Here is a 14,495-nt window from a genome sequence, read left to right on the forward strand (position 1 = left end):
TCCCCTTGGGTTTCTCTTTGTCCACAGCGATGCCCCCACCTTTAGGTGAGAAATATATGGTGGCACACAGGGTGCACAACCCAGCCTGGGTGCCCCATTAGTGTGACATTTCACGTTTTCTGTCTTGAGTGAAATGTTGTGATTGTGCTAGATGCAGAGTGGGGGTGGGTCAGGAACTCTGGGCATAAAAGGAAGAATGACTCAACATCCCTGATTCTGCCTGGACCCCTGCCCCGCAGTGAGGGGGCGGAGCCCTGTGTGGGAAGTTGGCCTGGCTGTGCCCTGGGAGCTGCCAGTTTCTAGCTCAGTCCTGTCCCACTGCGCCAGCGCTGAGCCTGCCAGGGCTGGGGCTGGGGATCACCTTGGGATGAGGGTGTCAGTCCCACGGGGCAGGAGATCGAGTGTCCTCTGAGCTGGCGACTGGGCCTGTAGAAGGGAACCGGCATTTGTGGAGTGTCTACTGAGTGCCAAGGTTTGCGCTGGGCACTGTCCTCCCACCGCCTCACCTAGTCCTCACGTAGCCCTCGGGCAAGTGAGGATCCGCTGGGACCGCGGCTGGGAGGGATGGCTGTGGCTGTCCCCCAGCCCACACAGTAGGCGCTCAGTGTCAGGGTGCATATTCCCGGGGACGCCCTCCGGGCCTGAGAGCTGGGGGCCGCCGCCGCTCCCCAAGCATCCGGTGAGCAGAAGGAAACTCCGTGCGTCGCCCGGCGCCTGTCCGAGTCCGGGAACCGGTACCAAGCTTTCGCGCAGACCCCGGGCGCGAAGCTGGCCCCGAGGCTGGGAAGGCGTCCGCTTCCTTCCCTCCTCCTCCCTCCTCCTTCCTCCCTCCACCCTCCTCCTCCTCCTCCTCCTCCTCCTCCCCGCCCGGACGGGGGTTCCGGGAACCGGCCGGGCCGGGGCGGGGCGAGGGAGAGGGGCGGCCCCGCGGATCACTGAGGCTGTGGCGGCACTGCGCCCGGCGCTCGCGTCCGTCCGTCCGTCCGCCCGCCCAGCCATGACTGCGCCGGTCCCCGCGCCGCGGATCCTGTTGCTGTTGCTGCTGCTGCTACCGCCGCCTCCGGGTGGTGAGCCGGGGGTGGGGGTGGCCCGTCCTGCCCTGGGACCGGGCAGACACTTCCCGCGCTGCCTCTCCAACGAGCCGGGCAGCACCAGCCCCACCATGCCCCTCACCGACCCCTGATTGCCCCGAGGCCGTCAGCGAACCCCCACGACTGCGGACCCCTCCTCCAACCCAGCACCCTCCTTGCCTGAACAACCCTGCCTAGACCCCAGGCAGCTGCCACCTTTGTCTGTCCTGGAACGGTGGGGAGGGGTCTGCCCTCCCGCCCATGTCCCAGGGGATGGGGTCCCCAGAGGCTAGGGTAGGGTTCCCCGCCTGGCTTTAGTCTGGCGGGTGGCTGCAGGGCGACCTGGCCCCTCCATCAGAGGAGGCCTTCCCTCTTTGCCTCTGTTCAATGTCTGGGAGCCCCCACCGCTGCCTCCATTGGCCCTTGTGTTCCTGGAGAGCCCGGCGCTGAGGCTGGCCTCTGGGGTGGAGACACCACTGTGTGTGTTGGTTGCAGATAGATGATTCACAGAGTCTGGAAAGCTGGCTGGGGGCGGGCCCTTTAAAGGGTTAGGAATTGGAAAAACCCCCTGCCCACCCATGGGAAGCCAAAGACCCTTTTGGGGTGGGTGGCTTCATGGAGGGGAAGGCTGTATTTCCTGGGGGCTGGGATGAATCCAGAGGACCTGGGCTAGAGAAATGAGAAAGGGGAGATCTGTGCCCAGAATCTGCCCACCCCTGGAGTGAACCTGTAGGAGGGTCACTGATTCAGTGAGATCTGGGGGTCAGAGAGCATTTGTGCCATGGACTCAGCCTAAACAGCCTCACCGGTGTGTCTTCAGCCCTAGCTCAGAGGCTCAGGTTGGGCTGTGAAGACCTTGCTGCATATGGGTTCACCTGAGCCACCAGGCATGGGCCATGCTGATGATACCAGCTTTCAGGTGGGCAGCTGGCCAAACTGGGCTCGTCAATGGTCCAATCCTCTGCTCCATGGCTTTGCCCAGAGCAGGGTTCTGCCTGGAGCTGCCAAGAAGTGCAGTTCCCCCCAACTCCCCACTGAAGTTCCCTCTTCCCAAGGAGGTCACTCGGTGTCTCTGTCTCTGGGCTTCACTCTACTGACAGCCTCCAGGTGTGTGGTGTCCTGATCAGGCCCGGGGAACCAGATGCTGCACATGGCCAGGTGCCTGGCCTGGCTGGGTCTCCAGAGGCCATGTGCTATGCCAGACTGTTTCCAGGCCGATGTAGTTATGCCTCGGGGCTATCATCAGACCTGTCCCCTGCCTACTGCGGATTTGTGGGCCTTGCTGGACTAGGTATTCTCTTTGGAGTCTGCCCTGGCAGAATCCGGTACTGTTCCTTCCTGCTAGTGGGCACAGGTCTCTGCTAATGTAGTCTGAGGATACATGGGAACATTTGACTGTAGCATCTTCCTGGAGGTTTGTAAACCTTGTGGTCATCCAAAAACCTGGGTCATTTTCCACATTTGTTGTCAGCCAGATCCCCTCAGCATGACCTCATTTATTGAGACTTGTAAGGATGTCAGTAGATCCCAACTCTGTGCCGAGAGTCTTGTAATGGCTCCAGGGCTACAGATGGTGCCACTGCCTTGGAGCCCTGTTGCCCAGGCTGGTCTCAAACTCCTGGAAGGCACAGACATTTCCTGGACACCTACTGCAGGCCCAGCGCGGGGCTAGGTGCTTTATGAACATTGGTATGGTGGGTGTGACAATTTCTGACCAGGATCTAGCCTGCTATCATGGTCATGGGGTGGTCTGTGAGAGCCAGGCCCCTGCAGTTGTGGTGCCCAGCAGGGGCTGAGGTTGCTGTGGCTGAGTGAGGGAGAGAGTGAATGAGGATTAAGAACTAGACAGTCTGGCCGGGGTGCGGTGGCTCATGCCTGTAATTTCAGCACTTTGGAGGCCAAGGTGGGTGGATCACCTGAGGTCAGGAGTTCAAGACCAGCCTGGCCAACATGGCGAAACTCTGTCTCTACTAAAAAATACAAAAAATTAGCTGGGCCTGGTGGCGGGCACCTGTAATCCCAGCTACTCGGGAAGCTGAGGCAGGAGAATTGCTTGAATCTGGGAGGCAGAGATTGCAGTGAGCTGAGATCGCACCACTGCACTCCAGCCTGGGCAACAGAGCGAGACTCTGTCTCAAAAAAAAATAAAAAGAAAGAAAGGGACAGTCCAGTGTCTGGTCCCCTGCAGGTGTTGAGCCGTGTGACTTCTCGCCTAGGCAGCTTCTGGAGGAGGCCACCTGGAGTAGGGCCTTGAAGGATGAGTAGAGTTGAAAGTCAGGAGATAGGAACCAGGCAAGAATGTGAGTGGAGTGTGGACAGGTTGGAGAGCTGGAGGGATCTTCAGGACTCTGCAGTTTAGACCCTGCTTGGAAACTCGGGCCTTGATCCTGAAGCAGTGGGAATTAGGGGAGGTCTGAGAGCAGGGTGTGACCCCATCAGACTCACACTGAGAAAGTTCACCCTTCTATCAGGAGGCCAGTGCACTGGCGAGGGAGAGAGAGAGCCCAGTTAGGACAGCTCTGTTGTGGCCCGTGGGATAGGGCAAGGCTGAGGGGGAGCAGTGGCCAGGGGTCGGAAGGTGGCCTGTGGCTAGGGTGGCTCAGAGACGGTGCAGCATGTGTGTGTGTGTGGTCTGGTGGCTGTGCCAGGGAGGGCGCTGTGTCTGCTGGGGCCTGGCCCTGTGGGCACAGGTAAACAGATGTGTTTCTCCTCTCCAGCGCGTTGTGAGGTGTGTATGGCTTCCCGTGGACTCAGCCTCTTCCCCGAGTCCTGTCCAGATTTCTGCTGTGGTACCTGTCATGACCAATACTGCTGCTCTGATGTGCTGAAGAAATTTGTGTGGACCGAGAAAAGGTGTGCTGTGCCTGAGGCCAGGTGGGTGCACCAGTGGGTCACAGGGTGGGTGGCTTGAGCCTGTGCCCCACAGGAGAGTATGTGGAAGAGAAATAGCTCTGCCCCTCTGGCCTCTCAGCCCTCTCAAGATGGTGGCCAGAGCATTGGAGCAGAGGGTTTAGGGATCCCCTGTTCTGGGCTGGACCCCCTAGACCTGCTCAGTTAGTCCCCTGTCCATCTCCTCCCTACCCTGAGGGCTCCAGCTCACTGAGCCTTGGGCTGAGCAGGTTTCTTAGGGGTCCTTGGCCTCAGCTGGTCCTGTGACTCACCCCAGGTGTGTACCTGTGCCAAGATGTCCTCAGGGTGGGTACTTGGGCTTGACTATACCCCACAGTATGTGCATGCCCCCGAGGGATATCCTTTGTTCAGGGACCTGCTTGTGGAGACTGTAGGGCGCAGTGCGTAAGCATGTGCCCCAGTGTGAGCTCTATCTGTGTCCTCCCAGCGCAGCCTATGAATTTACCTGCATGTTGGGTGTAGACTGTTTCATGGCTGGGACCAAGGTTCCAGGCCCCTGTGTGTAGCTGTTTGCCATATTCTGTATTTCCTTTGTGTTTGGCCTCAGTTGTAGAGGGTTGAGATGGTCATACTCCTCTGCTCATGGCAGGTGATCATCCTGGGTCTGGGCAAGACCAACCCCCGCTATCTTACATATTTATTTTTGTGAGATGCAGTCTCACCATGTTGCCCAGGCTGGTCTCATACTCCTGGGCTCAAGCCATCCTCCTCCCTACCTCCTGAGTAGCTGGAACTATAGGTGTGCACCACCATGCCTGGCCTATATATTTACTTTAGTATCTCAGGACCATTTCATGCCTTTCCCACCCCACAGGAAACCGTCTGCTATGGTCTGCTATGTATAAGGTACATCCTTTTCATTATTTGAGTTCTTGCAAAGTCGGTGTAGTGTAAGACCTAGCCACATTGCTGTGGCACATCTGGCCCTTGCCCACTACTGCTGTGTCCCTCTGAATGGTGTGAATCCACAATGGTTGTCATGATAGATAGCTTCAGTGGGCATCTGGTATACCTCCTTTTATGGAGCTGTGTAAGAATTCTCTTGGAAACACATCTGGTTGTGGAGTTGCCATGTCATAGATGCACACAGTTATCCACTAAGGACTTCCAGATGCTCTTGGGAGTGGTGCACAGGGCTGCACACCTGTCAGTCCTGCCTGAGGGTTCCTGACAGGTCATCTTTTACCCTTTCACTCCACCTTTTGGCTTTATTTATTTATTTATTTATTTATTTTATTTTTTTGAGACGGAGTCTCACTTCTGTTGCCCAGGTTGGAGTACAATAATGCGATCTTGGCTCACCGCAACCTCTGCCTCCTGGGTTCAAGTGATTCTCCTGCCTCAGCCTCCGGAGTAGCTGGGATTACAGGCATGCGCCACCACGCCTGGCTAACTTGGTATTTTAATAGAGACGGGGTTTATCCATGTTGGCCAGGCTGGTCTCAAACTCCCGAGCTCAGGTGATCTGCCTGCCTCGACCTCCCAAAGTGCTGGGATTACAGGCGTGAGCCATCGCACCCAGCCTAGCATTTTTATATTTTACAAATGTCTTTAAAAACATCTATTGTAGCTGGGCGCAGTGGCTCATGCCTGTAATCCCAGCACTTTGGGAGGTCGAGGCAGGCAGATCACCTGAGGTTGGGAGTTTGAGACCAGCCTGGCCAACATGGATAAACCCCGTCTCTACTAAAAATACAAAATTAGGCCAGGCGCGGTGGCTCACGCTTGTAATCCCAGCAATTTGGGAGGCCAAGGCAGGTGGATCACCTGAGGTCAGGAGTTCAAGACCAGCCTGGCCAACATGGTGAAACCCCATCTCTACTAAAAACACAAAGAACTAGCTGGACGTGGTGGCAGGTTTCTGTAACCCCAGCTACTCAGGAGGCTGAGGCAGGAGAATCGCTGGAACCCGGGAGGTGGAGATTGCAGTGAGCCGAGATTGTACCATTGCACTCCTGGCTGGGTGACAGAGCAAGAGACTCTGTCTCAAAAAAAAAAAAAAAAAAAACAACTTGTATTTCTTTTTTATTTTTATTTTTTTTGAGACAGAGTCTTGCCCTGGCACCTAGACTGGAGTGCAATGGTATGATCTTGGCTTACTGCAACATCCACCTCCCAGATTCAAGCAATTCTCCTGCCTCCGCCTCCCGAGTAGCTGGGATTACAGGCGTGCACCACCACACCTGGCTAATTTTTGTATTTTTGTATTTTTTTTTTTTTTGACGGAGTCTCGCTCTGTCTCCCAGGCTGCAGGCTGGAGTGCAGTGGTGCGATCTCGGCTCACTGCAAGCTCCGCCTCCCAGGTTCACGCCATTCTCCTACCTCAGCCTCCCAAGTAGCTGGAACTACAGGCGCCCGCCACCACGCCCGGCCTAATTTTTGTATTTTTACTAGAAATGGGGTTTCACCATGTTCACCAAGCTGGTCTAGAACTCCTGACCTCAGGTGATCTGCCCATCTCGGCCTCCCAAAGTGCTGGGATAACAGGCATGAGCCACCGCACCTGGCGGTATTTCTTTTTTTAAAAGCAGGAGGATTTATTCCATTTAAATTTAATGTAGAGGGCCAGGGGGGTGCTGTGGCTCATGCCTGTAATCCCAGCACTTTGGGAAGCTGAGGTAGGAGGATCACTTGAACCTAGCAGGTTGAGGCTGCAGTAAGTCGTGATTGGTGCCATGGCAGAGACACAACCAAAAAAGAGAATTTTAGACCAATATCCCTGATGAACATCGATGCAAAAATCCTCAATAAAATACTGGCAAACCAAATCTAGCAGCATCCCTGGGATGCAAGTCTGGTTCAACATGCACTCCAGCCTGGGCAACAGAGTGAGACCTTGACTCAAAAATAAATAAATTAATTAATTTAATGTAGTTATTGATATTCTGGGGTTATATTTGCATCTTTTGTGCTATTTGTCTCTCCTGCATTATCCATTTTTTTTTTTTTTTTTGAGATGGAGTTTCGCTCTTGTTGCCCATGCTGGAGTGCAATGGCGTGTTCTCGGCTCACCGCAACCTCCACCTCCCGGGTTCAAGCAATTCTCCTGCCTCAGCCTCTTGAGTAGCTGGGATTACAGGCATGTGCCAGCATGCCCGGCTAATTTTGTATTTTTTAGTAGAGACAGGGTTTCACCATGATGGCCAGGCTGGTCTTGAACTCCTGACCTCAGGTGATCTTCCTGCCTTGGCCTCCCAAAGTGCTGGGATTACAGGCGTGAGCCACCGCGCCCATATGCATTATCCTTTTTTTACTTCCTGTATTGTTTTGACGCCATATTTTTCTTCGACTGTTACTTCTTCTTTTCCATTCTTTTTTTTTTTTTTTCCTTTCTGGAGACAGAGACTCTGTCTCCCAGGCTGGAGTGCAGTGGCACATGATCTTGGCTCACAGCAACCTCCATCTACCAGGTTCAAGCAATTCTCCTGCCTCAGCTTCCCACGTAGCTGGGACCACAAGTGCATGGTGCCATGCCTGGCTAATTTTTTGTATTTTAGTAGAGACAGGGTTTCACTGTGTTGCCCAGGTTGGTCTCGAACTACTGAGCTCAGGCAATCTGCCTGCCTCGGACTCCCAAAGTGCTAGGATTACAGGCATGAGCCACTGCCCCCAGGCTTCTTTCCTATTCCGAATGCCTTATTTCTTTCTCTTGCCTTATTGTGTTGGCTAGGCCCTCAGTTACAATGTTGAGTAGAAGTGGAGAAAGCAGACATCTGTGTCTTGTTTCCGAGTTTAGGGGGAAGGCATTCAGTCTTTCACTAGTAGGAAGGATGTCAGCTGTGGCTTTTTCATAGGTGTCCTTTATCAGGTTGAGGAAGTTCTCTGCATTTCTAGTACACCTAGAGTTTTAATTATGGATGGATGTTGAATTATGTCAAATGCTTTTTGTGCATTTGTAGAGATGACTGTATGATTTTAAAATTTTTATTCTGTTAATATGGTAAATTATATTACTCTCTAAAACACTTATTTTATGTGAGTATAGAGCTTAGGTTGATGGTTATTTTTTCTTAGCATATTGAAGCTTCCATTCTACTGTCTCCCAGCTTCCATGGTTTCTGTTGAGACATCAGCTCAGTAGCCAGTGTCTCTCATTGAAAGAAATCTCTCTCTCTCTTTTTTTTTTTTTTTTTTTGAGACAGGATCTCACTGTGTTGCCCAGGCTGGAGTGCAGTGGTGCAGTCACTGGCTCATGGCCCTCTCAGCCTCCTGGGCTGAAGCATATCCTCCTACCTCAGCTTTCCAAGTAGCTGGGATTACAGGTGCCTGCCACCATGCCTGGCTAATTTTTGTTTACTTTTTGTAGAGACAGGGTCTCCCTATGTTGCTCAGGCTGGTCTTAAACTCCTGGGCTCAAGTGATCCTCCCACCTCGGCCTCCCAAAGTGCTGAGATTACAGATGCACCTAGATGAAATCCCTCTTTTTTTTTTAACCCTCTGATTGCTTTTTAAGATTGTTTTTTTCTGGCCGGGTGCGGTGGCTCACACCTGTAATCCCAGCACTTTGGGAGGCTGAGGCGGGTGGATCATGAGGTCAGGAGTTCAAGACCTGCCTGGCCAAGATGGTGAAACCCCGTCCCTACTAAAAATACAAAAATTAGCGGGGCATGGTGGTGGGTGCCTGTAATCCCAGCTACTTGGGAGGCTGAGGCAGAGAATTGCTTGAACCCAGGAGGCGGAGGTTGCAGTGAGCCAAGATCGTGCTACTGCACTCCAGCCTCGGTGACAGAGCGAGACTCTGTCAAAAAAAAACCAAAAACTTGTTCTGGAAGCCTTAAGACTGTTAACCCCACAAGAAGTAGCAAGACAGACAGCAGACTGGAGAGCAATGGCATGATCTTGGCTCACTGCATGCAACCTCTGCCTCCTGGGTTCAAGTGATTCCCCTGCCTCAGCCTCCGGAGTAGCTGGGATTACAGGTGGCTGCCACCACGCCCAGCTAAGTTTTTTGTATTTTTGTATTTTTAATAGAGACGGGGTTTCACCAGATTACCCAGGCTGGTCTCGAACTCTTGGCCTTAGGTGATCCACCCTCCTCAGCCTCCCAAAGTGCTGGGATCACAGGTGTGAGCCACCACACCTGGCCATTTCTGTGGAATTTTACTATATTGAGTTTTCCAATCCATAAAATGGTATTTCTGCTCGTGTATTTAGTTTTCTTTCCTTCTCTCTCGATTTTCTATTATATAATATTTTTTTCTATTTCAAAGTCTTATATATGTTTCATTTTTTCCTTTGTATTTTTTTTGTGGTATTATAAATAGTATAGTTTAAATTTCTTTTCTTTTTTTTTTGAGACGAAGTCTAGCTCTTGTCCCCAGATTGGAGTGCGATGGCGTGATCACGGCTTACTGCAACCTCTGCCTCCCGGGTTCAAGCGATTCTACTGCCTCAGCCTCCCAAGTAGCTGGGATTACAGGCACCTGCCACCACGCCCAGCTAAATTTTTTTGTATTTTTAGTAGAGACGGGGTTTCATCATGTTGGCCAGGCTGGTCTTGAGCTCCCGACCTCAGGTGATCCACCCGCCTTGGCCTCCCCAAACTGCTGGGATTACAGGTGTGAGCCACTGCGCCCGGCTTTTTTGTTTTTTTTTTTTTTGAGATGGAGTCTAACTTTGTTGCCCAGGCTGGAGTGCAGTGGCGCGATCTCGGCTCACTGCAAGCTCCACCTCCTCGGTTCACGTCATTCTCCTGCCTCAGCCTCCCAAGTAGCTGGGACTACAGGCACCTGCCACCACGCCCGGCTAATTTTTTGTATTATTTTTAGTAGAGACGGGGTTTCACCATGTTAGCCACGATGGTCTCGATTTCCTGACCTTGTGAACTGCCTGCCTCAGCCTCCCAAAGTGCTGGGATTACAGGCGTGAGCCACCACACCCGGCCTAATTTTTGAATTTTTTTTTTTTTTTTTTTGATGGAGTCTTACTCTGTTGCCCAGGCTGGAGTGCAGTGGCACGATCTTGGCTCACTGCAACCTCCGCCTCCCAGGTTCAAGCGATTCTCCTGCCTCAGCCTCTTGAGTAGCTGGGATTACAGGGGAACGCCTCCATGCCCAGCTAATCTTTGCATTTTTTTTTTTTTAGTAGAGACGGGGGTTTCACCATGTTGGCCAGGCTGGTCTCGAACGCCTGACCTTGTGATCTGCCTGCCTCGGCCTCCCAAAGTGCTGGGATTACAGGCTTGAGCCACCGCGCCCGGCCTAATTTTTGTATTTTTAGTTGAGATGGGGTTTTACCATGTTGGTTAGTCTGGTCTTGAACTCCTGACCTCAAGTGATCTGCCCTCCTTGGCCTCCCAAAGTGCTGGGATTACAGGTGTGAGCCACTGCACCCGGCCACAATTTTTATTTTCTAATTGTTTATTGATACATAAATGTGGAAAACTGTTTGGGTGTAGTGGCTTACGCCTGTAATCCCAACACTTTGGGAGGCTGAGGTGGGCAGATCACAAGATCTGGAGTTCAAGACCAGGCTGGCCAACACGGTGAAACCCTGTCTCTACTAAAAAATACAAAAATTAGCCAGGTGTGGTGGCACGCACCTGTAGTCTTAGCCACTTGTGAGGGTGAGGCATGAGAATGGCTTGAACCCAGGAGGTGGAGGTTGCAGTGAGCTGATATTGTGTCACTGCACTCTAGCCTGGGCAACAAAGAGAGACTCCATCCCTGCCCCCAAAAAAAGTGGAAAAACAAACTCAGAGTGCTTCTTCTATTCTCTCACACCAGAACAATCAATACAAGATTTCTGTGATCAAATGTGTGGGAGTTTCTCCCCACCCACTGAACAAGCAATCAATTTTTTTTTTTTTTTTGAGCCACTTCACTCCAGCCTGGGTGACAGAGCGAGACTCCCTCTCTATTAAAAAAAAAAAAAAAAGCGTTGTAAAAGGAACATATTTCTTCTGGGTATATATCTAGGAGTGGAATTACTAAGTTATTATTTGAATATGTTCAGTTTAGGCAGATAACTTCCAAACAGCTTTCCAACATGTTATAAATGTGCCATTTATACTCCTACCAGCCATATATGAGGGTTCCAGTTTGCTCTACATCCTCTTCAAAACTTGGATTATAAATCTTTTTCAAAATATTGAGATATAGGCTAGGTGGAGTGGCTCACACCTGTAATCCCAGCACTTTGGGAGGCTGAGGTAGGAGGATCGCTTGAGCCCAGGAGTTGGAGGTTAGCCTGGGCAACACAGCAAGACTCAGTCTCTAAAAAGAAAAAAAAAATCGATATATAATTACATACAGTAAAATGCACAGATCTTTCATGTTTCAGTTTGATGTGTTTTAACAGATGTATACATTTCATGTGTACAACATGCTAGACCAGATATAAATCATTGTCATGGAAAAAAGTAGGAGGGTCCCCCAAAAATTAAAAGTAGAGCTACCATGTGCATATGATCCAGCCATCCCATCACTGCATATATATCCAAAGGATATGAAATCCATACCTCAAAGAGATACCTGCTCTCCCTTGTTCATTGCAGCATTATCACAATAGCCAAAGTATGCAATCAATCTACCTGTCCATCAGGATAAATGGATAAAGAAAATGTGGTATATGTACACAGTGAAATACTATTCAGCCTTAAAAAGAAGGAAATTGGCTGGGTGCAGTGGCTCACGCCTGTAATCCCAGCACTTTGGGAGGCCAAGGAGGGTGGATCACCAGGTCAGGGGATCAAGACCATCCTGGCCAACATGGTGAAACCACGTTTCTACTAAAAATACAAAAATTAGCTGGTGGTGGTGTGCGCCTGTAATCCCAGCTACTCTGGAGGCTGAGGCAGGAGAATCCCTTGAACTCGGGAGGCGGAGGTTGCAGTGAGCTGAGATCACGCCACTGTACTCTAGCCTGGCAACAGAGTGAAACTCCATCTCAAAAAAAAAAAAAAGGAAATCCGGAAATCCTGTCTTTTATGATGACATGGATGTACCTGGAGAACATTACGTTAAGTGAAATAAGCCAGGCGCAGAAAAACAAATACAGCACCATCTCACTTATATGTGGAGTGTCAAAGTCAAACTCATAGAAACAGACTAAAATGGTGGTAACCAGAGACTAGAAGCTGGCAGGATTAGGGAGATGTTGGTCAAAGGACACAAAATTTCACTTAGGAGGAGTAAGTTCAAGAGATCTATTGTACATCATAATGGTGACTATAGTTTATAATAATATGTTGTATACTTGAAAATTGCTAAGGAAGTAGATTTTGAGTGTTCTCACCACAAAAAATGGTAAGTATGTGAAGTAATGCATATGCTAATAACCTCAGTTTAGCCATTCAATATATACATATTTCAAAACATCATTTTTGTACGCTATAAATATATACAATTTTTGTCAGTTAAAATAAAAAAGAAATCGGATGGGTAAAGTGGCTGATGCCTGTAATCCCAGCACTTTGGGAGGCTGAGGTGGGTGGATCACCTGAGGTCAGGAGTTCAAGACCAGTCTGGGCAACATGGTGAAACCCCATCTCTACTAAAAAATAGAAAAATTAGCCGGGTGTGGTGGCACACACCTGTAATCCCAGCTACTCAGGAGGCTGAGGCAGGGAGAGTTGCTTGAACCCTTGAACCCGGTAGGCAGAGGTTGCAGTGAGCCGAGATTGTGCCACTGCACTTCAGCCGGGGTGACAGAGCCGACTCTGTCTCAAAAAAAAAAAAAGAAGAAATAGATCATGGCCATTTCCAAGGAATTTATTTATTTATTTAATTTATTAATTTATTCATTTATTTTCCAAGATAGGGTCTCACTCTGTCACCCAGGCTGTAGTGCAGTGGCACAGTCTCAGCTCACTGCAGCCTCTACCTCCTGGGCTCAAGCCATCCTCTGACCTCAGCCTCCTGAGCAGCTGGGACTACAGGCATGAGCCATGGTGCGTGGATAATTTTGGTTTATTTTTGTAGAGAAGGGGTCTTACTATGTTGCCCAGGCTGGTCCTGACCTCCTGGGCTCAAGTGATCAACCCACCTTGAACTTCCAAAGTGCTAAGATTACAGGTGTAAGCCACTGCACCCAGCCGAAAGTTTTAATTTTAGCAATTTTTGTGGTTGTGTTGTAATACCCAACACAACCAACAAACGGTTGTGCCGTTTTCAAGATTTCAGTACATTTTATGGCCCAGCATATCCTTAGTGAAACATGATGAAAGTTTCATGTGTTTTAGTCCATTCAGACTGCTTTTAGGAAATACTATAGATTGTGTGGCTTAAACAACAAACATTTCTCACAGTCCTAGAGGCAGGAGGTTTAAGATCAGGGTGCTGGCATGATCCTGGTGAGGGCCTTCTTCCTGGTTATGTCCTCACGTGGCCTTTCCCTGTTTGTGGAGGCTAAAACAACTCCATCTGGGTTGCTAATCTGCCCATGTTGACTTCTGATTAACCCCAGTTCTGGGAATGCCTCTAATGCCTTTCACATACTTCTCATAAATCCTGCCCTTAGACCAATTCCCTATGGTTTGTAAGCCCAGGATCTGAGGTTAAGAAGTCCCTATTAAATGTTTCTGAGAAACTGGATTTGTCAGCCTCTTTCTTCAGCTTCTCAGCTTCCTTGGGCGAAGGCTTGTACAGACCTGCTCACCTCCGAACATTGGTGCATGCATGCAGAGAGAAATCGAATTTCTCTTCCTCTTTTTATAAGGACACTAATCCCATCCTGGCAGCTTCACCCTCATGATCTCATCTAAACCTAATTACCTTTTTTTTTTTTTTTTTTGAGACGGAGTCTCGCTCTTTCACCCAGGCAGGACTGCGGTGGCCCGATCTCGGCTCACTGCAAGCTCCGCCTCCCGGGTTCACGCCATTCTCCTGCCTCAGCGCCCCCCCGCCCCCCACCCCGAGTAGCTGGGACTACAGGCGCCCGCCACCGCGCCCGGCTAATTTTTTGTATTTTTAGTAGAGACGGGGTTTCACCGTGTTAGCCAGGATGGTCTCGATCTCCTGACCCCGTGATCCGCCCGCCTCGGCCTCCTAAAGTGTTGGGATTACAGGCGTGAGCCACCGCGCCCGGCCTTTTTTTTTTTTTTTTTTTTTTTTTTTTTTTGAGATGGAGTCTTGCTCTGTTCCCGGCTGGAGTGGAGTGGCACGATCTCAGCTCACTGCAACCTCCACCCCTTGAGCAGTCTTGACTCATTCCACCATCAACTCTTAACTCTAAAGTGCAAAGCCTTGTTCACATATTATCAAAATCAGATATGAATGAGACCATAGGTACATTTCATCCTGAGGCAAAATTTATCTCCTGTTGTGAAACCTGTGAAGCCAGAAATGCATTTGTGGGACAGGCAAAGGATAGCCACCCCTATTACAAAAGGGAGAGAAATCAGTAGGAAGTGTAGCCAGGGCAACATGGTGAGACCCCATCTCTACTAAAAAATCACCAGGCATGATGGTGCGCGTCTGTGGTCCCAACTATTGGGAGGCTGAGGTGGGAGAATTGCTTGAGCTTGGTGGGGGCAGAGGTTGCAGTGAGCTGAGATCGTGCCACTCTACTCCAGCC

General features: G+C 50.4%; 1 protein-coding gene across 2 annotated transcripts in view; it reads left to right on the top strand.

The window, feature by feature from the left end:
* The first annotated feature begins 343 nt into the window (after nt 1-343).
* Nucleotides 344-14,495, top strand: part of SHISA5 (shisa family member 5) — a 37,046-nt gene continuing 22,894 nt past the window's right edge. The window contains exons 1-2 of one of the 2 annotated variants that reach the window (XM_024243981.3): nt 344-472; nt 3,788-3,944. In XM_024243981.3, coding sequence (XP_024099749.1) covers nt 3,805-3,944 — 140 coding nt within the window. In that variant the 5' untranslated portion in view covers nt 344-472; nt 3,788-3,804. Of the gene's footprint in view, nt 473-881; nt 1,068-3,787; nt 3,945-14,495 lie in introns of those variants that run through there. The other variant, XM_024243980.3, reaches the window with a different exon arrangement.

This window comes from Pongo abelii, chromosome 2, assembly GCF_028885655.2.
Source record: "Pongo abelii isolate AG06213 chromosome 2, NHGRI_mPonAbe1-v2.0_pri, whole genome shotgun sequence".
Classification (NCBI taxonomy): domain Eukaryota; kingdom Metazoa; phylum Chordata; class Mammalia; order Primates; family Hominidae; genus Pongo; species Pongo abelii.